This window comes from Blennius ocellaris (genome assembly GCF_963422515.1).
Source record: "Blennius ocellaris genome assembly, chromosome: 16".
Classification (NCBI taxonomy): domain Eukaryota; kingdom Metazoa; phylum Chordata; class Actinopteri; order Blenniiformes; family Blenniidae; genus Blennius; species Blennius ocellaris.
In genome coordinates this window covers 21,817,717-21,843,897 of record NC_137665.1, presented here as the reverse complement: position 1 = coordinate 21,843,897, position 26,181 = coordinate 21,817,717, and the positions used below count along the sequence as shown (strand labels likewise).

At 44.5% G+C, this 26,181-nt stretch overlaps 1 protein-coding gene across 5 annotated transcripts; it reads left to right on the top strand.

The window, feature by feature from the left end:
* Positions 1–334: 334 nt before the first annotated feature.
* Positions 335–18,320, top strand: amdhd2 (amidohydrolase domain containing 2). 5 transcript variants are annotated; one of them, XM_080511256.1, is made up of 12 exons: positions 335–512; positions 5,917–6,056; positions 10,616–10,752; positions 10,979–11,118; positions 11,328–11,382; positions 11,596–11,808; positions 13,262–13,350; positions 13,429–13,573; positions 15,469–15,576; positions 15,655–15,723; positions 17,307–17,408; positions 18,164–18,320. In XM_080511256.1, the coding sequence occupies exons 2-12, from the start codon at positions 5,974–5,976 to the stop codon at positions 18,241–18,243; spliced, it is 1,221 nt and encodes a 406-aa protein (XP_080367382.1). In that variant the 5' UTR covers positions 335–512; positions 5,917–5,973; the 3' UTR covers positions 18,244–18,320. The 5 variants fall into 5 exon arrangements, with proteins under 5 accessions (XP_080367382.1, XP_080367381.1, XP_080367378.1 ...); XM_080511255.1 differs by adding an exon at positions 17,586–17,635 and having other exon boundaries at positions 15,469–15,723; positions 18,164–18,204; XM_080511252.1 differs by having other exon boundaries at positions 15,469–15,723.
* Positions 18,321–26,181: the final 7,861 nt, after the last annotated feature.

Below are 26,181 nucleotides of genomic sequence, written 5' to 3'. Positions count from 1 at the left end.
TCAACTCTTTATTGAACCAAATGAAAAGACTCGACACTTTACTGAACCGAATCAAAAGATCGACTATTTACTGAACCGAATCGTAAGATTTGACTCTTCCAAATGAACCTTGTCAAAAGACTTTTTTTTTTAAAACTTTTATTAAGAAAAAACAAAACAATACAATTACAAATTCTTGTAGAAGAAATAAAAACTCGGAAATAAACTAAATTGTTTAAGGAACATGGGGCAAAAGACTCGACTCGTATTAGTGAACCGAATTTCTCTTCCGGATCTGTGACGTCAGCAGCCTGCCAGCGCTCGTGTTGGGAGCAGCTGACTTCCTCACGTGACTCCCTGCTGCACCTCGACTCCTCTCCGCTCCGGGCACCGGAAACACGCCGGGCTCAGCGCCGTTAGCCCGCTGCTCGGGTCACCTGGTGCGGATCCGTGCGGAGGAGCTCAGCGATGAGGAACCCGCTTCAGAACGTCCGAGTTCTAGCGTGACTCCGCAGCTCTGCGTCGTGTTGACGGTGAGAAAACGTCACGATTTACGGTCGCCACTGTCGCGAGGAGGAGAAACTTTTAACACCTGGGTAACCAACGACTATTGCACAATTAAGCTTTTCTCTGTGGATGTGAGTTGAAGCGACTGATATTCGCGGTCTCGTGAATTGAGTTAGACGTCGCTTGTTTGTTTTGCACAGAGACAGAAGGAAGTGGCTGCAGAAGTTGGAACATGCAACAACCATCACACCTCATCTACATCACAGTTGCTTTGTGAAATGACATCAGTGGTCCAGAGCAGAGCAGCTGTGACAGATGTTGGCAGAGGCCCATCATGTTGGAGTTTACTAGAGTAACTTTCGATCAGTATGGTGTCGTTCAAAAAGCCATTTGTTCCCCCTGACGTGTTTGTGAAGCCTCTCAGGTTTATAACTTACTCGTATTAAAGTCAAATGAAGCTGCTTGGATTTCACCAGTGACTCCATCGGTGTGTGTTGGCGTTTAAGTTGAGTGCTGATATTTCATGTGAATTGACATCATTTACAGCAAATATGCAACATATATGAGGTGTGATGAGCTAAACATTTAAAAGTTTAATTTCTCAAACTTTTCCCGACAGACTTTCTTACATTTAGTGTGGAATTGAAGGGGAGACCTTATATCCCAATGCTGCACTTTCACTTTTTTTGTTGCCTTTTTAAAAAAAAAAAAAATGTAAACCCTGGACTTTGGGAGCAGTGTGTCGGGACTCACAGTCTGCAGCAAGGAGGTCAAAGGTCAGCTGCTGCACTTGCACCCATCACATCCGGTGTAAAAGATCAAAGCTGCAAATGGCTCAGGTGATCTGTGCTCCTGAAGTAACGGTACAGAGTTGTTGTTTCAAAAGTTACGAAACCAGATGTATATTTGATTAAAAACACTTGAATGTGTTAGTTTTCATCTCAGAAATATTTTTCTAGAAATACTAACTTAAAGTAACATCAAAAAATAGGATAATTTATAAACTAAGTTATAAAAATTACACAAAAAAAATAACCGAAGTAACAATCTTAGTCCAAACCATTAAAATATATTTAAATAATCCGAATGTTGCAGACAATTCTGCAGGAGTGTCTGGCTGCAGGACCTCCACTCTCAGGCTCCCTCCACTGTCAGACAGGAAGTGCTCATTCAAAATAAAATGTGACAGTTCAAAATAAAATGGGACAGAACGAAATGCTGGTGGAAAATTCAGAATGCATTAATTAGTCAACAATACAACATTAAAAGCTCCTTTCTTGAATGTAGTTCAGAGCCTTTTTATCTCTATAGCACGTGTAGCCTGAGTCTTTATGCCAATAAGTGATTGTATATTATACTATTTCTGAATGTATAATATAAGATCATTTATGGCCACAAATGATCGTATAATATACAATTGTTACGACTGTTGTCATATTTTGTGTGTCGCAGTTTTTTGTTGCTCAGCAGCTCCTGGGCTGGTCTAACAACCAGTAATTATATCTTCATGCAGTATTTATCATATGAGAAAAATGCAGCAGAGCTCGTGACTTGAACAGTTTATTATTACGACGTGAAAAATCATCAGTCTATACTCCAGCATTTTAGAGTTTATCTTTTGTAAATTACATTGTTTATTTCAAACATGCACACAATCAAATAATCAAACGATTTCTCACCAAGCAAAGAAAGAAGTTCAACTTTTCAAGTCCCACTTCCCATAAATACTAGAATGTTTGCAGTCCAGCCTCAACCTGTTCCTGTTCCTGCATGTCCAGTACTGAAGGACCTGTTCCTCCATGTCCAGTACTGAAGGGCCTGTTCCTCCATGTCCAGTACTGAAGGACCTGTTCCTCCATGTCCAGTACTGAAGGACCTGCTCCTCCATGTCCAGTACTGAAGGACCTGTTCCTCCATGTCCAGTACTGAAGGACCTGTTCCATCATGTCCAGTACTGAAGGACCTGTTCCTCCATGTCCAGTACTGAAGGACCTGTTCCTCCATGTCCAGTACTGAAGGACCTGTTCCTCCATGTCCAGTACTGAAGGACCTGTTCCTCCATGTCCAGTACTGAAGGGCCTGTTCCATCATGTCCAGTACTGAAGGACCTGTTCCTCCATGTCCAGTACTGAAGGGCCTGTTCCTCCATGTCCAGTACTGAAGGACCTGTTCCTCCATGTCCAGTACTGAAGGACCTGCTCCTCCATGTCCAGTACTGAAGGACCTGTTCCTCCATGTCCAGTACTGAAGGACCTGTTCCATCATGTCCAGTACTGAAGGACCTGTTCCTCCATGTCCAGTACTGAAGGACCTGTTCCTCCATGTCCAGTACTGAAGGACCTGTTCCTCCATGTCCAGTACTGAAGGGCCTGTTCCATCATGTCCAGTACTGAAGGACCTGTTCCTCCATGTCCAGTACTGAAGGGTCTGTTCCTCCATGTCCAGTACTGAAGGGCCTGTTCCTCCATGTCCAGTACTGAAGGACCTGTTCCTCCATGTCCAGTACTGAAGGACCTGTTCCTCCATGTCCAGTACTGAAGGACCTGTTCCTCCATGTCCAGTACTGAAGGACCTGCTCCTCCATGTCCAGTACTGAAGGACCTGTTCCTCCATGTCCAGTACTGAAGGACCTGTTCCTCCATGTCCAGTACTGAAGGACCTGTTCCTCCATGTCCAGTACTGAAGGACCTGTTCCTCCATGTCCAGTACTGAAGGGCCTGTTCCATCATGTCCAGTACTGAAGGTCCTGTTCCTCCATGTCCAGTACTGAAGGGCCTGTTCCATCATGTCCAGTACTGAAGGTCCTGTTCCTCCATGTCCAGTACTGAAGGACCTGTTCCTCCATGTCCAGTACTGAAGGGCCTGTTCCATCATGTCCAGTACTGAAGGTCCTGTTCCTCCATGTCCAGTACTGAAGGACCTGTTCCTCCATGTCCAGTACTGAAGGGCCTGTTCCATCATGTCCAGTACTGAAGGACCTGTTCCTCCATGTCCAGTACTGAAGGGCCTGTTCCTCCATGTCCAGTACTGAAGGGCCTGTTCCATCATGTCCAGTACTGAAGGTCCTGTTCCTCCATGTCCAGTACTGAAGGACCTGTTCCTCCATGTCCAGTACTGAAGGGCCTGTTCCATCATGTCCAGTACTGAAGGACCTGTTCCTCCATGTCCAGTACTGAAGGGCCTGTTCCTCCATGTCCAGTACTGAAGGACCTGTTCCTCCATGTCCAGTACTGAAGGACCTGTTCCTCCATGTCCAGTACTGAAGGACCTGTTCCTCCATGTCCAGTACTGAAGGACCTGCTCCTCCATGTCCAGTACTGAAGGACCTGTTCCTCCATGTCCAGTACTGAAGGACCTGTTCCATCATGTCCAGTACTGAAGGACCTGTTCCTCCATGTCCAGTACTGAAGGACCTGTTCCTCCATGTCCAGTACTGAAGGACCTGTTCCTCCATGTCCAGTACTGAAGGGTCTGTTCCTCCATGTCCAGTACTGAAGGACCTGTTCCTCCATGTCCAGTACTGAAGGACCTGTTCCATCATGTCCAGTACTGAAGGACCTGTTCCTCCATGTCCAGTACTGAAGGGCCTGTTCCTCCATGTCCAGTACTGAAGGGCCTGTTCCTCCATGTCCAGTACTGAAGGACCTGTTCCTCCATGTCCAGTACTGAAGGACCTGTTCCATCATGTCCAGTACTGAAGGACCTGTTCCTCCATGTCCAGTACTGAAGGGCCTGTTCCTCCATGTCCAGTACTGAAGGACCTGTTCCTCCATGTCCAGTACTGAAGGGCCTGTTCCTCCATGTCCAGTACTGAAGGACCTGTTCCTCCATGTCCAGTACTGAAGGACCTGTTCCTCCATGTCCAGTACTGAAGGACCTGTTCCTCCAGGTTCTCGTGAACTTTGCTGCACGTCTGCAGTCTCCAACAATCCTTGATTCACACGTTTCCTCTGGAAAAGACAGAAACAGGATCAATAGTATTTGACCATCAGAGACTGAAACCAGACTCTTCTACTGTCGTCTCCAGCTGGTGGAGGGACGTCCAGTGTGAAAGACACATTAGTGCACTGCTCTTCTTCAAACACACACATTTCAATATTCAAACACATCAAGACACTATGAGGGTTTTTAATTCGTCACACTGTCATTATATTATATTTATATTGATTATATTAGTCATTTCAACAATGATTCATTGTCGGCTTCAAAACCTTACAGACATTAACTCAACATTGTGTGAAAGAACAAGACAACACAACTTATATAAAATGAATATTTTTAATGAACATGATCATATTTAGCTATAAAGGTCACAGTGAGCATCATTCCTGGCAGAGAGCAGGAGAGCAGGGTTCTACACAGGAACCACAACGGCAGCTCTGATTGGAGCGTCGCTCTGATATCAAGGAATATTTTGAATGAAAACAGTGAAAATGCTTTAGAATGATCATTTTATTGAAACTCAGTATGACATGTTATACTTGCAGGTAAAGTTTTCAGTGTGTTGCAGCCTGCTGGTTGTCACCATGTTGACACGTCACAGAGATCAACCGCATAAATGCTTCCCCCTATGGAACACATGTTAAATGTAAACACACCATATACAATATAAACTAGAATAAAAGAGAAAATTAAAAGCATAAAACTTTTATCAATCGCTAATGGATTAATATTACTCCTACATTTGATATATGTTAATTTCTTTACTACAACTGATTGGGTTGAGCTATTTTTAACAACTTTAGATATAAACTAAAGTAATGCATCATGTTGCTTTACGTTATATGTTGATACTTTGTCCTGTGAGAACCTCGCTTCTCTAAAACGTTCTCAAGCTGAGAAAAACATGTTTTCTACTTCATTGCAATGCATTAGCTACTTTATGAAGGGTTCATCGCTTGCTGTACTTTAGTTACTACAGTTACTTTACGTTATGAACTGAAAAAAGGTAAACCTGGGTGCTTCATTGATAGCCACCGTTAGCATGACTTAGCTTTAAAATGACACCTAAACTAAACCACTGGTGTAACAGCCTGTTATCATCAATGTATGCTAGTTGACGGCAGGTATATAAACGGCGACCACACGCAAGAAACCATACATTCATAACTTTTTCGGAAAATTTCAAAGTAGCAACTTACCTCTAATATGTAGCTGTGGCTGTGTGTTTGGGTTAAATATGTCGTCACTTCCTGTCTGACAGTGGAGGAAGCCTCACAGTGGAGGTCCTGCAGCCAGACCCCTCAAAATCTGTGCGACTTAAAAGCGATCGTCGTCGTAGTTCCACCTTCTGCCAGCAGGTGGTGCAGCAAGGAAGTTTCAAGCCTCGATGCTCTTGGTGTTTGGTTGAAATCGGCAGCAGTGTGAAGGAAGTGACATGAAAGCCAGTTCTGACGGAGCCGCGCTGATTCCTTTGTGTTTGTGTTCCAGGTGGACTTCAGGCAGCAGGTTCTCATTTCCTCCTTCAAAATAAAAACCAAAGACGAGATGCCGTCGAACAAATCTGTGTCTGACGCTCCGATCGTCCAGTTCATCAACTGCAGGATCCTGAGAGAACACACACTGCAGAGGTACACACACACACACACACACACACACACACACACACACACTGCAGAGGTACACACACACAAACACGGCAGAGGTACACACACATACACACACATACACACACACACACACACACACACTGCAGAGGTACACACACAAACACGGCAGAGGTACACAAACACGGCAGAGGTACACACACACACACACACACACACACACACACACACACACACACACACACACACACACACTGCAGAGGTATACACACACACACACACACACACTGCAGAGGTACACACACAAACACGGCAGAGGTACACACACACACGGCAGAGGTACACACACAAACACGGCAGAGGTACACACACACGGCAGAGGTACACACACAAACACGGCAGAGGTACACACACACACACACACTGCAGAGGTACACACACACACACACACACACACACACACACTGCAGAGGTACACACACACACACGGCAGAGGTACACACACAAACACGGCAGAGGTACACACACACACTGCAGAGGTACACACACACACACACTGCAGAGGTACACACACAAACACGGCAGAGGTACACACAACTGCAGAGGTACACACACACACTGCAGAGGTACACACACACACACGGCAGAGGTACACACACACACACACACTGCAGAGGTACACACACACACTGCAGAGGTACACACACACGGCAGAGGTACACACACACACACTGCAGAGGTACACACACACACTGCAGAGGTACACACACACGGCAGAGGTATACACACACAGAAATACTGCAGAGGTACACACTAGGGCTGCAACTAACGATTATTTTAAGAATCGATTAATCGGTCGATTATTTTTTCGATGGATCGATTAAAAAAAACAAAACATTTCAAATTGTAGGACCAGTTGATATTGAAAAAAACCAAACATCAAATATATTATGATTATTTAAAAGTACATAACTGAACCAATATAAAGATGTATACAATATAAATACATATATACAGATGTATACAAGATAACGATGAAATAATTTGAATGCACTGCAGGGACCACGTACAGTCCAGCTTCATCCAGAGTGACCAGACTGGTAAAATACTGCTATAATAACCTTTACATTGACACTTCACAGCTCCACAGATACGTGACGTTACAACAGTGATCTGAGACCTTATGAATCTCTGTGGTTGTTTACATCCTGCACTTTGCAGGTCCGTGGACCTTCTGGTCATTCCACTTTCATTCTGATGTCGGAAAACGAAAAACTGGAAACCATGCGATTTAATCAGAGCACGTCAATTTCACAATGTTCCTTTCAGAAAAGGAACAGAAACAAAGAAAACCTACTGACGTCGATAGCGTCTGCAGGAAATCTGTTGCAACACATAAATCAGTAAGATGATGAAGATGACTCACAACTGCATCAGCTTGCTGATAGTAACACTATCAAGAACACTAATAATAAATGTTTCTATTATATTGGAAACCATTAACCAAGATACTAAACAATACAATTTATTTTTTTAAATTGTGTAAATATTATAGTAACTACAAATGAACCCTACTGAATCTCAGTACATTTGTCGCCTCACATTTGTAATTATTAAATGTGTGTTTTATTCATAACCAACAAAGAAGAAAAAGAAGAAGAAGAGGGAAAAACAAACTGCGGGGTAAAACATGTTGTAATCCAGGATCATTATCTTTAGTTTTCCTTATTTCTGTTTTCCTTCGCAGTTTGTTTTTCCCTCTTCTTCTTCGTCGGTTATGAGGCACTTCCAGAAACCGAAGCAACCAATCAGAATTCAACGCCCGCCCCAAATTTCTGTGATTGGTGGACAACCGTGTCTGCCACATTTGGGCTTTGCACATTTTGAGCGAGCGCACAGCAGGACTTGAGCGGAGGTGGAGAGATTTGAGCGAGCGAGAGAGAGAGAGGTTGAGCGCGAGAGAGAGAGAGAGAGAGGTTGAGCGCGAGAGAGAGAGGTTGAGCGCGAGAGAGAGAGAGAGGTCGAGCACGCAGAGGAAGAATCTGAGCGCAGAAATTATTTTTGAGCGCGCAATCTCAAGTTTGTCTTTGCGCAATTTAAATATTTCCTCAAAATGTTATTAGTGTGCTTGCACAATTAATTTTTTTGCGCTAAAATTTTCCCATCGCTCGCTCAGAATTTTGGCACAAATATAACCCCATACAGCAGCAACAGAAGAAAAAGATGCTTGGCTTCCGGTTTAACTGGCAACTCAAACTTGAAATAAAGAATCACGGTCGTATTTTATTTCCCGATTTTTGTTTCAGAAACGCATATCGGGAAACGACCCGATTTCCGTTTTTCGATTTTTTATTTTAAAACGAAAAATTCGTTATTCGTTTCCCAATATCAAATCTAAAAACAAAAATCTGATTGTTTGTAATTATTAAAAAGGAAAATGGAATGGCCGTCAGGTACATTGACCTTTGCACTAGTTCTTTTATTTTGTCTCCCTGCATCTGAGCTCCGGCGGCTAGCCGTTAGCTCGAGTGCTGCGCCGCAACTTTGATGTTTCCTGGAGCGTGAACGCCGGCCGAGTGACGCATAAATCTCGCGACAACAAATCGATAATTAAATTTGATGCCAACACTTTTAATGAATTTAAGCGATTCGTTGTTGAGTCCCACACTTTCAACAGTTTACGTAGTTTTCTTTGCTCTGCCTGTCGCTCGTCTCCGTCAGTCTCCTCCATCTTGTATGTCGCACTTTGTACAGACATGACATCATGACATCATGACAACGTGACATCATGACACCATGACATCATGACAACATGACATCATGACAACATGACACCATGACAACATGACATCATGACAACATGACAACATGACACCATGACATCATGACACCATGGCATCATGACATCATGACATCATGACACCATGACAACATGACATCATGACAACATGACACCATGACACCATGACAACATGACACCATGACAACATGACACCATGACATCATGACACCATGACAACATGACACCATGACAACATGACACCATGACACCGTGACATCATGACACCGTGACATCATGACACCATGACATCGTGACAACATGACACCGTGACAACATGACAACGTGACATCATGACAACGTGACATCATGACACCGTGACATCATGACACCGTGACATCATGACACCATGACATCATGACAACGTGACATCATGACACCATGACACCATGACAACATGACACCATGACATCATGACATCATGACACCATGACAACATGACACCATGACACCATGACACCATGACAACATGACACCATGACAACATGACAACATGACATCATGACAACATGACACCATGACAACATGACATCATGACAACATGACACCATGACATCATGACAACATGACACCATGACACCATGACAACATGACACCATGACATCATGACATCATGACACCATGACAACATGACACCATGACAACATGACACCATGACAACATGACAACATGACATCATGACACCATGACAACATGACATCATGACAACATGACACCATGACACCATGACAACATGACACCATGACAACATGACACCATGACAACATGACACCATGACACCATGACACCATGACACCATGACATCATGACACCATGGCATCATGGTATCATGACATCATGACATCATGACACCATGACAACATGGCATCATGACACCATGACATGACACCATGACATCATGACACCATGACACCATGACACCATGGCATCATGACACCATGACAACATGGCATCATGACACCATGACATGACACCATGACATCATGACACCATGGCATCATGACACCATGACACCATGACATCATGACACCATGACATCATGACACCATGACATCATGACATCATGACAACATGACAACATGACACCATGACATCATGACAACATGGCATCATGGCATCATGACATCATGACACCATGGCACCATGGCACCATGACACCATGACACCATGACACCATGACACCATGGCATCATGACACCATGACATCATGACACCATGACATCATGACACCATGGCATCATGGCATCATGACACCATGGCATCATGGCATCATGACATCATGACACCATGACAACATGGCATCATGACACCATGACAACATGGCATCATGACACCATGACACCATGACACCATGGCATCATGACACCATGGCACCATGACACCATGGCAACATGACAACATGACACCATGACATCATGACAAGTGGAAGTGACTAAACGAAGCATCGAGTCAGAGAATGTTGCTTTGAGGAGTTTTAGTAATGGAATTACTCAAGGAATCATTTCAGCCCAATTACATACACTGTGAAGGTAAACACACTGCAGAGGCACACGCACACACTGTAGAAGTACACACACACACACACACTGTAGAAGTACACACACACACACACACTGCAGAAGTACACACACACACACACACACACACACACACACACACACACACACACACACACACACACACACACACACACACACACACACTGCAGAGGTCTATGCACATGAGGTGTGTGTGTGTGTTTCAGGGAAGACCTGTGGGTGCGTGAAGGGAAGATTTTAGATCCACTGAAGCTGTTCTTTGATGAGCAGGGATACGCCGACACACGAGTCGACTGTGAAGGCAGCATTGTGGCTCCGGGCTTCATCGACACACAGATCAACGGTACATACGCACACACACACACACACACACACACACACACACACACACACACACACACACACACACACACACACACACACACACACACACTCTATTAACAATACATTGAAAATAAAATGTTTTGTCTGCATGTCAAGAATCTTTAGTAACTGTGAGAGGGAAACCAATCAAATTTACTCTGTGTGTGTGTGTGTGTGCGCGCGTGCGTGTGTGTGTGCGTCTGCAGGCGGTTATGGAGTCGACTTCTCGCTGCCGTCTGACGACGTCGACGCTGGAGTTTCATTTGTGGCTAAAAAGATCCTGGAACACGGCGTGACGTCCTTCTGTCCTACACTGGTCACCTCCCCTCCCTCCGTCTACCACAAGGTGGCGTACACACACACACACACACACACACACACACACACACACACACACACACACACACACACACACACACACACACACACACACACACACACACACACACACACACACACACACACACACACACACACACACACACACACACACACACACACACACACACACACACACACTGATGTTTACCTGTGAGGTGACGATGTGTGTTTCAGGTGCTGCCTCAGATCAAAGCTCACAGCGGGGGGCAGCATGGAGCCGGAGTTCTGGGTGAGCTGCTCTCTGATCCATAAAGAGAACTGTCCCAACAGAGGGTGGCTAAAAGTGTGTGTGTGTGTGTGTGTGTGTGTGTGTGTGTGTGTGTGTGTGTGTGTGTGTGTGTGTGTGTGTGTGTGTGTGTGTGTGTGTGTGTGTGTGTGTGTGTGTGTGTGTGTGTGTGTGTGTGTGTGTGTGTGTGTGTGTGTGTGTGTGTGTGTGTCTCAGGTGTCCATGTGGAGGGTCCCTTCATCAGCTCGGAGAAGAAAGGAGCCCACCTGGAAAAATACCTGCGCAGCTTCCAGGCCAGAGGCATGGCCGATCTGATGGAGGCCTACGGAAGCCTGGACAACGTTACCATGGTTACGCTGGCTCCGGAGCTGGCCGGCAGCCAATCGGTGGTGAGGGAGCTCAGCTCCAGGGGCGTGACCGTATCTCTAGGTGGGTTTCAAACGTCCATCATAGTGCATCTTCATAAAGGTTACTGCAGTCAGAGGAGGAAGATGCTCTATAATCTGGTGTCAGAGGAGGAAGATGCTCTATAATCTGGTGTCAGAGGAGGAAGATGCTCTATAATCTGATGTCCGAGGAGGACGTTGCTCTACAATCTGATGTTAGAGGAGGAAGTTGCTCTACAATCTGGTGTTCGAGGAGGAAGATGCTCTATAATCTGGTGTTAGGGGAGGAAGATGCTCTATAATCTGGTGTTAGAGGAGGACGTTGCTCTACAATCTGATGTTAGAGGAGGAATTTGCTCTACAATCTGGTGTTCGAGGAGGAAGATGCTCTATAATCTGGTGTCAGAGGAGGAAGATGCTCTATAATCTGGTGTCAGAGGAGGAAGATGCTCTATAATCTGGTGTCCGAGGAGGACGTTGCTCTACAATCTGATGTTAGAGGAGGAAGTTGCTCTACAATCTGGTGTTCGAGGAGGAAGATGCTCTATAATCTGATGTTAGAGGAGGAAGTTGCTCTACAATCTGGTGTTCGGGGAGGAAGATGCTCTATAATCTGGTGTCAGAGGAGGAAGATGCTCTATAATCTGGTGTCAGAGGAGGAAGTTGCTCTATAATCTGGTGTCAGAGGAGGAAGTTGCTCTATAATCTGGTGTTAGGGGAGGAAGATGCTCTATAATCTGGTGTTAGGGGAGGAAGATGCTCTATAATCTGGTGTTAGAGGGGGAAGTTGCTCTATAATCTGGTGTTAGGGGAGGAAGATGCTCTATAATCTGGTGTTAGGGGAGGACGAGGCTCTATAATCTGGTGTTAGGGGAGGACGAGGCTCTATAATCTGTTGTTAGGGGAGGAAGATGCTCTATAATCTGGTGTTAGGGGAGGAAGATGCTCTATAATCTGGTGTTAGAGGGGGAAGTTGCTCTATAATCTGGTGTTAGGGGAGGAAGATGCTCTATAATCTGGTGTTAGGGGAGGAAGATGCTCTATAATCTGGTGTTAGAGGGGGAAGTTGCTCTATAATCTGGTGTTAGGGGAGGAAGATGCTCTATAATCTGGTGTTAGGGGAGGACGAGGCTCTATAATCTGATGTTAGGGGAAGAAGATGATAGAGTTGGTTGATGTTACAGTTACAGTTGAGCAGAATTAGACCTTCTACTTTCCCAGTGGGAAGTTTCCCGTCTCTCCATGGTTGGACATATTTTTTCACCAGGATGAGCAGAATTTCTCATATCTTAGTTTGAATGTTCACATCAGAGCAGTAGGTTTGGTTTGCAGTGACATTGACATTAGTGTAATCCAATCTCCTCCTCCTCCTCCTATCTCTGGAAAAGCCATAATCTCCTGAATGCTTCTGCCGTCATGCTGCATGTTGTTGCCGCGGCGACGGACGGTCATCCCTGTGAAGGACTTCCTGTGTGACGGCGTGTCGGTTGTTGCAGGTCACTCTGTGGCCAACCTGTCTCAGGCCGAAGAGGCGGTTGAACTCGGAGCGTCGTTCATCACTCACCTGTTCAACGCCATGCTGCCCGTAAGCCCCGCCCACTCCTCCTCCGGCCCCGTGGCCCAGAGCGCCGGTCACTGGGACCTCTTTGTCTCTCTGGTTCAGTTCCACCACCGGGACCCCGGCATCGTGGGGCTGCTGACCAGCGATCGGATCCCTGCTGGCAGGACGGTGTATTACGGGATGATCGCCGACGGAATCCACACCAACCCGGCTGCTCTGCGCATCGCCCACAGGGCACACCCCTCAGGTGGGCGTGGCCTGAGGGCAGCACTCTGAAGGACGGCTTGGTTTGAGCTCCAGAATAACAGAGATCAGATCAGAGTATCACCCTGGGACCGGCCCTCAAGGGGCCGCTGAGAAACGGTCCAAAGAAAAACTGTTAATATCACTGTTGGCTTCATCACAGCCACAATGGAGCGACTCTGCATCTTACCTTGAATTCATTATCTATTGCAACTCGGTGTTCAGCAGCTTTCACATGGGCCAAATAATTCTTACCTGACAAAATGTGTTTTAAAGTTTGAACATAGACTGGCTGGAAAAAATATACATTTTATTTACTTGTTTACTGAATTCAACATTTTGAAAACTGTAATCAAGGTTTCAAGACAAAGACGGAGAAATAGTGTCGCAGCGCAACAGTAGCTCAAAACGATTATATTAAAAAAAAACAAAAAAAAGATACGTTTGTTATTGAAAAAAACTTGAGACGACTTGTGTCGCACCTCTCAATAGTTGTGATTTTTCATTTTTCAGCAGCGTTGGTTTCCCGCCGCTGATAATCCATAATCTCCTGAATGCTTCTGCCGTCATGCTGCATGTTGTTGCCGCGGCGACGGACGGTCGCCGCGGCAAAAGGGACCGCAGTCAAAGGGACCTGAGCTCCCCTGAAAGCCTAATTTGAAAAATTTAGGGGGAGCTCTAAAAACACTGGCGCATACCTATTCTACAAACTTGAGAGGTCTGATCGGAAAATAGGGCTCCCCCGAAAGCCACGTTGTAATTCGAACCCTGGTTACCGTGTTCAAACAACTCAGCAGTCACTGAAGATGTGTTTTTTTGAAAACGTTCCAACTTCATGTTGACGAAAACAACAGTTCTTGCTCACTACGGTCAAAGTAACTAGTTCTGCACATGCTCAGTAGAGCCAATCAGAACAAAGTTTCCTCTGTGATGTCATGACTTTCAGTACATATTCTCCTGGACTTGGTACTTTAGTTTGACAGTCCCTATAATAACAATTCAACTTGGTCCACTTTATCACAAAAAACTAACAGAAGCACCCTCTAGTGGCCTGCTATGCTAAATACACTGTTTCAAAACTTTTTCAAAAAGTCGCTGTGTCAACACGTAACTTTTCTAAGACTCAGACTAAACAACGATCCATTTTTACTTGAAACATTGTCTTGTAAACGACGCCTAGATCAACGTCTAGTCGATGTTTTAGAAAACCTTTAGTGTTTTTATCACAATCCGCTTGTTCAATTGAAGAAAAATTAGTCTCCAATCGCAGAGATGGATTTAAAGATTATTCATAAATCCTCGGACAGAACTTATGTCAGTCTTTGGTCATTACTTGGTAATTTGATTATTCAGGGAGCTTCCAGATGCAGACACTGCCCCCACAGGTCATCAGTGGGATTGCAGCGTGGTTCATGTGTGACCAGAGCAAGAAAAATAAACACAACTGAAATGTGAGAAGATCCCGAGGTCATTAGGAGTTTTACACATTTTCTTTGGTTTGTTTTTGTTTCGATTGAGCAGTTTATTTTAAACTGGTTTTCTTCTCATCGCCCCCTCCTGGACTGGAGGTGTAGTGCATTTTTGTGTTCGACAATGAGTGAGTATGGCTGAATACATGAAAAGGAGAATGACCGTGCTGTTAAAAGAAGTGAACTGTTTTGCAGTCGTAAATTACACAAATATAACTTTTTATTTTAATAAAGTTTCACCAGTGGAACGACTCATTATACAGCAATTCATTATATTAAAATAAGCGTCACACAGACATTCAAGCATTTCCTGCTGTAACTTCCCGTTGAGGGGAAGAATTATTGGAGGTTGTCTCTTTAAGCGGTCGTTGTTTGTCCTCGGGAGCCGAGCGGCTGAAGCAGCAGCTCTTGACGGCCATTGTGTTTCCAGGTCTGGTTCTGGTGACGGACGCCATCACAGCCATGGGCCTCCCCCCCGGGCGCCACACTCTGGGCCAGCAGGTCATTGAGATCCAGGGTCTGCACGCCTACGTCGCAGGTCTGACGCCGCTCGTGTCTGTTTCTCTGGCGCTTTTTCTGTCATTCCCAGATTTGAAAGCTTTGATCTGGTGTTCAGGCACGACGACGCTGAGTGGCAGCATCGCCACCATGGACATGTGCGTGCGTCACTTCAAGCAGGCGTCAGGTCAGAATTGTTCTGGTTTCTTCAAACATTTGGCACTTTTCCACTCGTACCGACTTTTTCCGTGTTCCATTAGAACAGAGAACCACCACGGGGTGGGCCGTCAGCAGAGCTTTTCCCTGTAGTCAACCCCAATGGAATCAGTTTGCCCTACTCCGAGTTTCATATCAGCTCAAATGATTTATTATCACAACATGTGGATCATTACGATGGTGCTTCACTGGCCGGTGTTTCGGTTTCACTGGTGCCCCTGTTAACTGGTGACTCCTGCCTCCAGCTGTTAGCAGCAGCTGATGTTAAACTAAGACCAATAAAAGCTACGATACTTTAATGGAAATGAGGTTAAACAGCGTTCTCCAGGACAGTTCCGGGTTCTGGTTGGGTTTTTAACATCTGCTGTGAAAAGGAGCCGCTCGAGGAAGAAGGTCATCACTTAACAGGGGAACCAGTTAATCCTAAACACCGGTGGTCTGGTGGCTGGGAGACGTCCTGATCCAAGTAGCGTGTTGCTCCATCCAGCTCCTGAATCGTCTGGTCGCCTCCAGACAGAGAAACGTCTGCAGCTCCTTGCTCCTCCACTGGTTGAGTTCTGAGTCTCTCTGGTTCTGACTCATCTATGTTGTGATGCGCCGGCCAATCAGAGGCTGCCGTCTGCCGACGTCACACCGCACAAAAAGTGTGGGGATAGAGCGGTATAGTCCGTTACGGTTCGTGTTTCCACCGCAGGAATGTGGACTGGACCGCTCCGAAGGCGGTGGCTTTTCCGCTCCCCTTCCGTCGGGGTACCAGGACCATGGAACGGGTCTGAGTTTGAGGAGGCGTCAGTGATTTACTACACGCCCTCAATATTTTAATATGTCGGCAGGATGAATCCTCTGCCACGTGCCGTGGGTCTGTAGTTTCTGTTCAAACGTGATGCAGAGGAGCTCGGAGCTCGGAGCCTCCATGCTCCGGCGCGGAGCTGCTGGAGAGCGATCAGCGCCGGAGTGGCTGCTCTGGTGTTTGAACAGAAAGCTCAGGGCTCCCGTGTCCCGGAGCAGCACACCGCCGCGGGGAGCTCGGGTGCGGGTCAAGGCGCCACAGCGTTCCCTCTCTCAGAACAAACACGGAAGTTGCAGCTGCAGTTCTGCGGTTACCTAAACAAAGTAGCAAAGTGGAGGATGTAAACAACAACAGAGGATTCGTAAGATCTAGATCTGCTTCTAGGCTGAGATGACTGTTGTAACGTCACATGTCTGAGGAGCTCTTAAGCCCCGCCCACTTTTAAAGCTCCTTTCTGCGGTGGAAACGGGTACCGGATTTGGCTCCAGTCACACTTTCTGGTTACGCTCCGTTCCGCTCCATTCCGTCCCCGCACTTTTTGTGCGGTGGAGACGTGGGCTATTGTCTACTGGCCTCAGCTCACTGGGAACCTGGAGGAGGAGGAGGAGCCAGGAAAGTCCCTGGTAGTGGGACGGACACGTAGTGGAGAAGTCAACAGGAGTAGGGCTGAGTAGGAACTGCTGAAAAAGCTCCATTATTGTAAATGAAGTGTGCTGAAGTGCAACCCTGTCCTGTCCTGTCCTGTCCTGTGCTGTCCTGTGCAGGCTGCAGGGTGGAGGAGGCACTGGAGGCCGCCTCGCTGCATCCAGCTCAGCTGCTTGGCATCAGCCAGACTAAAGGGAAACTGGATTACGGCGCCGACGCAGGTCAGATTGAACTCATTCACTTTTATTAAGGTTTCTAATAGTGATGTGTCCCTGCAGCCAGCATGAAGCCCAAGGACGGAGGAAAGTCTGTCATCCCCCTCACTTTTTAGTGAACGTGTTAGTGTGTTAGTCCTCATACAGGCCCATCAGAGCTTTTCCCTTTGTGACCTCATGCAGGGAAGTAGCCCCTCCCTGTGCTCATGATACTCACTTTGACCCTCCCACAGGTAGATACAAACTTACAAAGATTACCGATGTTGTGAATACCTTCAGTATAATGTGAAAGACTGCGTCGCCATGGTTACCAGAAATGGCTTGTTCTCAGTTGAGCCACTAGAGGGACTTTTACACTGAAGTTCATCACCAAGCTGGATTTGGAGAAATGCACTTTAATATACAATGTTGTTGGAGCTCTGATGCCAACGTGAAATAGTTTAAAAAGTGTATAATATGGGACCTTTAAATGATGCCACTCAGGTGCACTAGGTGGCAGTAGTAAGTCTGTGTGGCTCCAGTTTGGATTTCAGTCCAGCTTTTTATAATTTAGTGATAATTTAGCATGGAGGAGTCAATATCAGTTCAACTGGTTAAAATATCAAGAAACTGATCCATGTGAAATAGTCTAATTCTCACTCTTAAAGAATGATAGTTTGCTCCCTCTGGTGGTGAGCTGGAGATACTTGTGGCCCTCGAAAGTTTATTTTTTGTATTATTCACTCACACACAATGAGACTTGAATCGTTAATAACTCCCAGACCTGGTCCTGCTGGATGACGACCTGAATGTGAAATCAACCTTCATCTCTGGAGAGAAGGTTTGGACCAGAACACCATAGAAGAAGAAGCTGGGAGCCGCCGTGCCTTCATACAACCATCACTCCACATTTCATCATAGCGTTTTTGAAATAAACTCCTTTAAATGACTCTGTGTGTGTGTGTGTGTGTGTGTGTGTGTGTGTGTGTGTGTGTGTGTGTGTGTGTGTGTGTGTGTGTGTGTGTGTGTGTGTGTGTGTGTGTGTGTGTGTGTGTGTGTGTGTGTGTGTGTGTGTGTGTGTGTGTGTGTGTGTGTGTTGAACCAATCAGGGTGTGCAGATGCTTCAGTTTTGAAACAGCCTCACTTTAAATTGCCACACAATCTAAACTCAACTTTTGTGAACCAGGTCTTTCTAAACAATGGATGTAAAATTCATCTGAATTGAACGTGAGGTGAAAAAGGGCTAAAACCAGTCTGAGGGAACAATGACCAACTAATCTGAGGTTCAGTCTGGAACCAAAACTCAACTCATAATGAGTCCGGAGCTTTTCTTTCTTTTCTTGAACGTCAGCCTTTAACGGTTCTAGAACCAGTCCAGAGTTTGTTTAGTCTAGAAATAGTCCAGGACCATTTTCATGAAGTGTAAAATGATGGACTCCAGAGGCAAATCTGGAACGGAGAGCAGTTTAAAATAACCTGGCTCCATTTATTGAGTGACGCCGACATTGAGCCGGACGGGTTGAATCTGAACCAGTTTGAAACGAGTCAGTTTGAAACGAGTCGGGTTTCAAACGAGTCCAGAAGAAAAGTGAAGCAGTTCAGTTGGTCCCCTCCGGTTCTGATGCTGCTGTGATGAGGAGGAGGATGAGATCTTCCTCTCTGGATGCTGTTCAGAGTGTGTGTGTGTGTGTGTGTGTGTGTGTGTGTGTGTGTGTGTGTGTGTGTGTGTGTGTGTGTGTGTGTGTGTGTGTGTGTGTGTGTGTGTGTGTGTGTGTGTGTGTGTGTGTGTGTGTGTGTGTGTGTGTGTGTGTGTGTGTGTGTGTGTGTGTGTGTGTGTGTGTGTGTGTGTGACCTTTGACCCCACCGGGGTGGAATTAATCCTGTGTGCTGCAGCAGGAAGTGACTCTTGCAAATGAAAGCAGCTCTTCTGATTTTGAAAACTTGCAAAAAGTGGGCAAACAAGTCGATTGAGACAAATCTGCAAAACCCTAACAAATATAAAAGCAGCACTTGCTTTTGATCCCACTTGGTGGTGGGGCAGAAAACCAGTCAGTACCTGGTGTGACCATTTGCCTCACGCAGTGCAACACATTTCCTTGACAGTTGGTCAGGTTGTTGATTGTGGAATGTTGCTCCACTCATCTCAGTCTTGGCAGGAAGTGGAACACGCTGCGGTACACACCGATCCACAGCATCCCAAACAGGCTCAGTGGGTGACACGTCGATATAAGCACGAGATGCCGCACAAACTATCAGCGGCTGTTGACGCGACGTCCTTACGGCGCCGCCATCTTGGAGAGGTCTCCTGCTCGTGCTGAACATTTGGATTCCAGGCTAGAAAATCAACAAGAACATTCGTAGCTCGCTTGCTAGTCCACATAGCAACGCCAGTAGTACCTCATTTTAAAGCTTTAAAAAGCTCTATCCCGTGGAAGACATTTTTCCCCCCTCCCAATAATTTTTCTAAGTGGAGGGGAGGCGATAGTGAGGCATCTAAATATTGAAAATTGCAAAAAAGGTTTTTTGACAACTTTCCCCAATACAAACAGAGGTAAGGCCACTAAATTGAGAATTGAATGGTAAGGCTATACTAAGACCTCCAAATCATTAAAATTGTGGAAAGAAAACGTCTGACAAAAACGAAGGGAAGGAAGACGTCCAAATGATGAAAAATGCAGAAAGGTTTTTTGACGACGTATAACGGATGTAAGGCATCTAAATCGTGAACATTTAAAAAAAAAGATTTCTTACAGAAATGGAAGTAAGACTATAGTAAGACTTCCAAATCATGAAAATTGTAGAATTTTCATTCAGTGCAGTGTTTTTCAACCTTTTTGAGCCAAGACACACTTTTTTGTTTGGAAAAATCTGGAGTCACACCACCACCACCACCACCACCTGAAAATATTAAAATGTGAAACTCTGTAGCCTCTATTAACAATATAAAGTCTTTCTCATCAAAGTTTTATCAACAGGAATCAAACAAATACAGAAAAAAGTATTTCCCAATGTGTTTTTTTAATAGTGCCTCCCTCAGTGTGAAACCTGGACCTGATGGATGAAGAGCTGAGATCCTGGTTCACATTCTTCCTTTTCTAAAACTTCTCCATCACTGTCACTGACACAGTACTTTGATACAAGATGGTAGCAGGAGGTGGAGATGAACCACACTGACGTCTGTCACTTTCACTTTCACCTGCACAGTTCTGTGCTGCCCTCTAGTGGTGAAGAGTATTTATGCATGATTACTCTGCACACTGCTCTCTGCGGCTGTGAGAGCAAATGTTTTTTAGAAAAAAATGTGAAATTGGATAATTTCCCACGGCACACCTGACGAGATCTGAGGAACACCAGTGTGCCGCGGCACAGTGGACATAGTGGTTAGGATTCGGCACTCTTACCACCACAACCCCGGTTTGGTTCCAGGGCAGGGAATACAAGATTAGTTATTTGTCACTAAATTGATAAAAAACAACAACAAATAAGCCTATAGTAAGAGCTCAATATTGTCAAAATAGATTTTGATGACGACTAATGGAGGTCAGCCCTCCAAATCATAAAAATTCTGGAAATTCAGACAAAAACAGAGGTAAGTAAGACCTGAAAATCATGAAAATATCAGAAAAATTATTTTGATGACAAATAGCAGAGGTGATGCTATAGTAAGACCTCCAAATCATAAAATTAGCAGAATTTTGTAAATCATAAGCACAACCCGGAGGTTGTGGATGTGCGGCAGCCTGGACAAGTCGTCTTCCACCACACTGGCCTTTCCTGGTCGATGCCTGATGTTGAATTTGAAAGGCTGCAGGGACGTGGGAGGCGACTGTTCTGGTCCTTCATGGTGTGGATCCAGGTGAGAGCTCGGTGGTCGGTCTCCAGGTTGAAGTCTTGCCCAAGAAAAGAGTACCTCAGGTTTTCCAGTGCCCACCTCAGAGCAAGGCCCCCTTTCTCCACAGCAGAATCCCTGCAGTCCCGGGGCTGGAGCTCGCCGCTCAGGAACATGATGGGCTGTTCTTCCCCAGGATCTCCTTGGGTTGCACTTGTCAATATTTACGCACCAAATACTGATGATGCCCCTTTTTTTTCCAGCGTATTATTAAACTCCTTCCTGAACTCACGCATGCTAATAATAGGTGGAGATTTCAACTTTTGCATGGATCCCGTGTTGGACATTCCATCCACTAGGTCAGTCACTATACAGTCTCAATCTCTTACTTTTGTTGGAACCTTTCTGTCCAAATATGGCGTTCTTGACATATGGCGTTTTTTTTGCATCCTCAAAATAAGGAATATTCTTTTTATTCACATGTCCATCATATATACAGCAGGAGAGATTATTTTTTCTTACACAATAACCTTACTCAATACGTGCAGGCCTGTGAGTATACAACTATATTAATTTTTGATCATGCTCCTTTAGTGCTGACTTTGAAATTACCTGGTGGGAGAGGCTCCAAGAAACACTGGAGGCTTAACACTCTATTGTTATTAGATGATTATTAGAAGTTCGTTAAGTCTATTTAATCTGAAATCCATTTTTTTTTTAGAGATCAATGCAAGATTGGATATGTCACATCCACATAACGGCACCGTCACCAGATGAGGCTGTTTATGTAAACAGAGAACGCTGCCACAGCATCAACACACACATTGTTTTTAATGCAAACTGTGTGGTTGTGGACGTCGTGGCCAAATGGCCCGGCTCAACCCACAACCCACGACTCCTGTCTGAGAGACACAACTCTTTGAAGAACGGTACGGTCCAGTTGGACGCCACCTGTTAGGGGACAGTGGTTACCGCGTAAACCTTGACTTCTCACTCCATACCTTCGTCCAGAAGCAGGACCACTACTGAATTACAACAGGTAATGTCAATAATGAGAAAGTACAGCCTATAATGTATTGACATTAAGGAGCAGTTGGATTGTCTTATTACTTTAAATGTCTCCCGAAAACAATTTTCACTCATCTACGATTAGTTGCCATTTCTAGCTTTTGTGTGCAACTGCTTTATTTTTTGTTTTTGTTTGTGCACAGGGCCCATAAGGAAACACGAGTGTTGGTCAAGCGGGGCATTGGACCGCTGAAACGCAGATTCCATGTGTTGCATGGGGAGGTGAGGCTGTCGCCAGGAAAGGTCTGCCAAATAATCTCCTGTGCAGAACTGCACAATATCTGCAAGCCAGGCTCCTCCCACTTTAGGTCATCTCCAGTCAGTGATTGCATTGAACCAACATATACGTACACAGTGAAACATGTTCAAGAAATTCACAAGATGCAACATTTATTTGTCAGCCAATTTGTTTTTCAAATGCTTCATTTTCAGCCGGTAATACTCCTCCTGCAGTAGAAGGACTTTTTTGTGTTGTTCAAGAATGTCCTTGAGAAAAAAACCAATAAGCCTATAGTAAGAGCTCAAAATTGTAGAAATAGTTTTTGATGATGGGAGGGAAGACATCTAAATAATGAAAATTGCAAAAAATAAAGAAATAAACAAAACGTTTTTTGACGGCATTTAATGGATTTAAGATCTTCAAATCATAAACATTGCAGATTTTCCTACCCCCACCACCCAATGTATCAGCTCCCTGGTTGTCTAGTGGTTAGGATTCGGCGCTCTCACCGCCGCGGCCCGGGTTCGATTCCCGGTCAGGGAATGCAAGTTCTCCAAATCATGAAAATTGCAGAAATTACTTTTTACCTCCCAAAAAACAGAGGCAAGGTTATAGTGAGACCTCCAAATCATAAAAATTGCAGAATTTTCTATCCACTCCAGCAAACAACAGCTCCCTTGTTGTCTAGTGGTTAGGATTACAGTTTAATACCTGTATTAGGGATGTTTTTAAATGTTTAATATCTGTATTAGGGATGTTTTTAAATGTTTAATACCTGTATTAGGGGATGTTTTTAAATGTTTAATACCTGTATTAGGGGATGTTTTTAAATGTTTAATACCTGTATTAGGGATGTTTTTAAATGTTTAATACCTGTATTAGGGATGTTTTTAAACAGTTTAATATTTAATTCTCTATATACACGGGATTAAACAGTTTGATGTGAGAGTCGACCTTTGAACCGTTATTTTGAAGAATTTAGCAGGTGTGTTACAACTTCCTAAATTAGTTTATAAGGGCTCTGATGAGAATTTCAGAGAGTTTTTTTTTACTGTTTAAAGGTTGCTTTGAAGAATTAAAATTTAACTCTTAAATGCAACTTCCTAAATGAACAGACGCGGGCTTTTAATGTAAGGTTTAGTTTAAATGTTTAATTGAGGGGTAGTAGGGGGTTTGTAATAGTTTGTGAAAAAAAAGTGAAGACAGGAGATGTAAAATATTTTTTATCCACTATAGATATCAGATAGATATAGATCTATAGATACCAATACTCTGCACAAACCAGCGAGGATACATTTAGCTAGGAATAGAGTTATAGTGACCAGAATAGAGTTATAGTGACTCTCAGACAATTTCAGGCAGATGTTTGTGGTATGAGGGAATTGTCCGGGGAGAATGACGGTTTTAATTATCTGCTGACCGTCCTCGATGTGTTTTCAAAAAACCAAAAGGCCTACGTGCGTGCTTTAAAGAAGAAACCGGTAGTGAGGTCGTGCAGGCTCTTCGAGTCAGTCATAAAAATTCATTGCACAGTTCACTTTGACTGTTAGTCACATAATTCAAAAGTAATTTGTTGCACATTTTTGTTTGCCAATGTCAGAATGATTCATTGTGCATTTGATTTTTTGAATGAAAAATAAATTCATCATTTTTAACTTGTGACAAAAAAATAAGTAATCATAGGTTTGTGAGTTGAGACTTTTAAAAGTCAGAAAAGGATCCAAACACTTTGAGTATCTTGACCGGGTACTTTGGGAACACGTTACAGTGGTGGTCAATCAAGTGAAAGCAGTCCGGAACAGCCTCACTGATCTCACTCAGAAATGATCATAGTCTGCAAGAACAGAAATATTGGAGCATCGTGGGTAAACTAGTTCAGAGAACACAATATAATTCAATTAAGTTTGTGAATTCTCCATTCTCACACTTTTAAGAACCTCCAGTCTACAGAATTAAAATACACTGTGAATGAATGAATGAATGAATGAATGAACCGATTTAATGTGTCGCTGTTTGCTCTTTTTTCTGGATACATCAAAAGAAGAACTCACCTCAGCGTCAGATTGGGGTGGTGACAGTCGTCAGCAAAGATTCTCAGCAGCGGGGTGTAAACACAGAGCACCTCCAGCCCATCTCCACTGGCATCGTACTCGGGGAGGGAGGTGTACTGACATGAAGGACCTACAAGAATATACCCTTCACCTGCATTACGCAAAATGCATGGACAACACTGATTTGGGTAATCATACCTGGGTTGGGGAACAAAACGCTCCCTCCCTCCAAAATTGCAGACTTTTGAAGAACAAACTACTCAGGTAATATGACTCAAGTACACACTTTCCAATTCAGATGACACCCATTCAATGTGACTTGAAGCAAAGGGTCATGTGATCCTTAAAGACTGAGTGAGAGTCGGTCACTTACAAAAACTAAGTTATGTGAACTTAGACCAGGTCAGTTTAATTAAATTACTTCTTGTGAGTTCACAGTATGTACCGGATACTCGTCTGAAACAAGTATCAGCTCATCCCAATAAGTTTTTTTTATATATAAAACATTGAATCTCAATTCTGAGGCTGTCCTGTAAATAGTTTCCAAATAAAAAATAAATAAAGCAACTTCTGATCAATCCATATCAATTTCAGACTTAAAATAATGTACAGATTTAAGCCCCACCCAGATTCACTTGCACCACGCCAACTTGGAGTTTAGGCCCCGCCCACTCCGAGATTAATAACGTATTTCTGTCACTAAATTCAGAAAAACCTAAGCCAAGAGTAAGAGCTCAATATTGTGGAAATAGCTTTTGAAGATGAATAATGGAGGTAAGGCCTCCAAATCATAAAAAATCTGGAAACAAATAATGGAGGAAAGGCTATAGTGAGACTTCCAAATCATAAAAATTGCAGAATTTTCTCTACCCCCACCACCTGAACTAACAGCTCCCTGGTTGTCTAGTGGTTAGGATTCGGTGCTCTCACCGCCGCGGCCCGGGTTCGATTCCCGGTCAGGGAATACAACTTTAAAAAATCTCTCCCAGAGATGAATAAAGTATTTCTGTCACTAAACTGAGAAAATACCAATAAGCCTATAGTAAGAGCTCAATATTGTGGAAATAGTTTTGACTATGAACAATGGAGGTAAGGCCTCCAAATAAATTACTAAGAGGCGTACGGGAGGCGATGGAAGCCAATCCTGACATGCATACGGCTGACGACACCAGATGGACAACACATTTCACTCACCACTTTATGAGACACATGAAACAGGCAGAGGAAGAAAAGGGTGAGGTAGAAAAGCTAAAATTACAACAGATACGCATGCAGCTGGAAAATGAAAAGAAAACACACTCAGAGCGCAGAAAACGTACAGAGAAGTGCATTCAAGCCCTCCAGACGCCAATGGAAATGATGGTTCCGCCACCGACGAGATCACAGCTGAGAAATTGGGGGTCTCCTCCACCCAGAGGTCGAGGAAGAGGATTCGGGAGACAATCAGGTAACAGACCATCTCACAATAACTGTCTGATTTGTGGACGACCAGGTCACTGGGCAAGGACATGTCCAAACGGAGCACAGATGGGATATCCTCCATACATCCCTCAACCACCATGGCCTGGCACAGGGTGTGAGCCGACACAGCCAACTCCACCCACTCAGCTCCACGCCGCTCCAAAGCCAGAA

What these genes read in the sequence shown, in the direction of transcription:
- amdhd2 (XM_080511252.1), top strand. Translation starts at nt 5,974, where the DNA reads ATGCCGTCGAACAAATCTGTGTCTGACGCTCCGATCGTCCAGTTCATC. An exon ending in TCACTTCAAGCAGGCGTCAG is followed by an intron (nt 15,724 to 17,306) that starts GTCAGAATTGTT and finishes TGTCCTGTGCAG; the next exon opens with GCTGCAGGGTGGAGGAGGCA. An exon ending in GGATTACGGCGCCGACGCAG is followed by an intron (nt 17,409 to 18,163) that starts GTCAGATTGAAC and finishes AATAACTCCCAG; the next exon opens with ACCTGGTCCTGCTGGATGAC.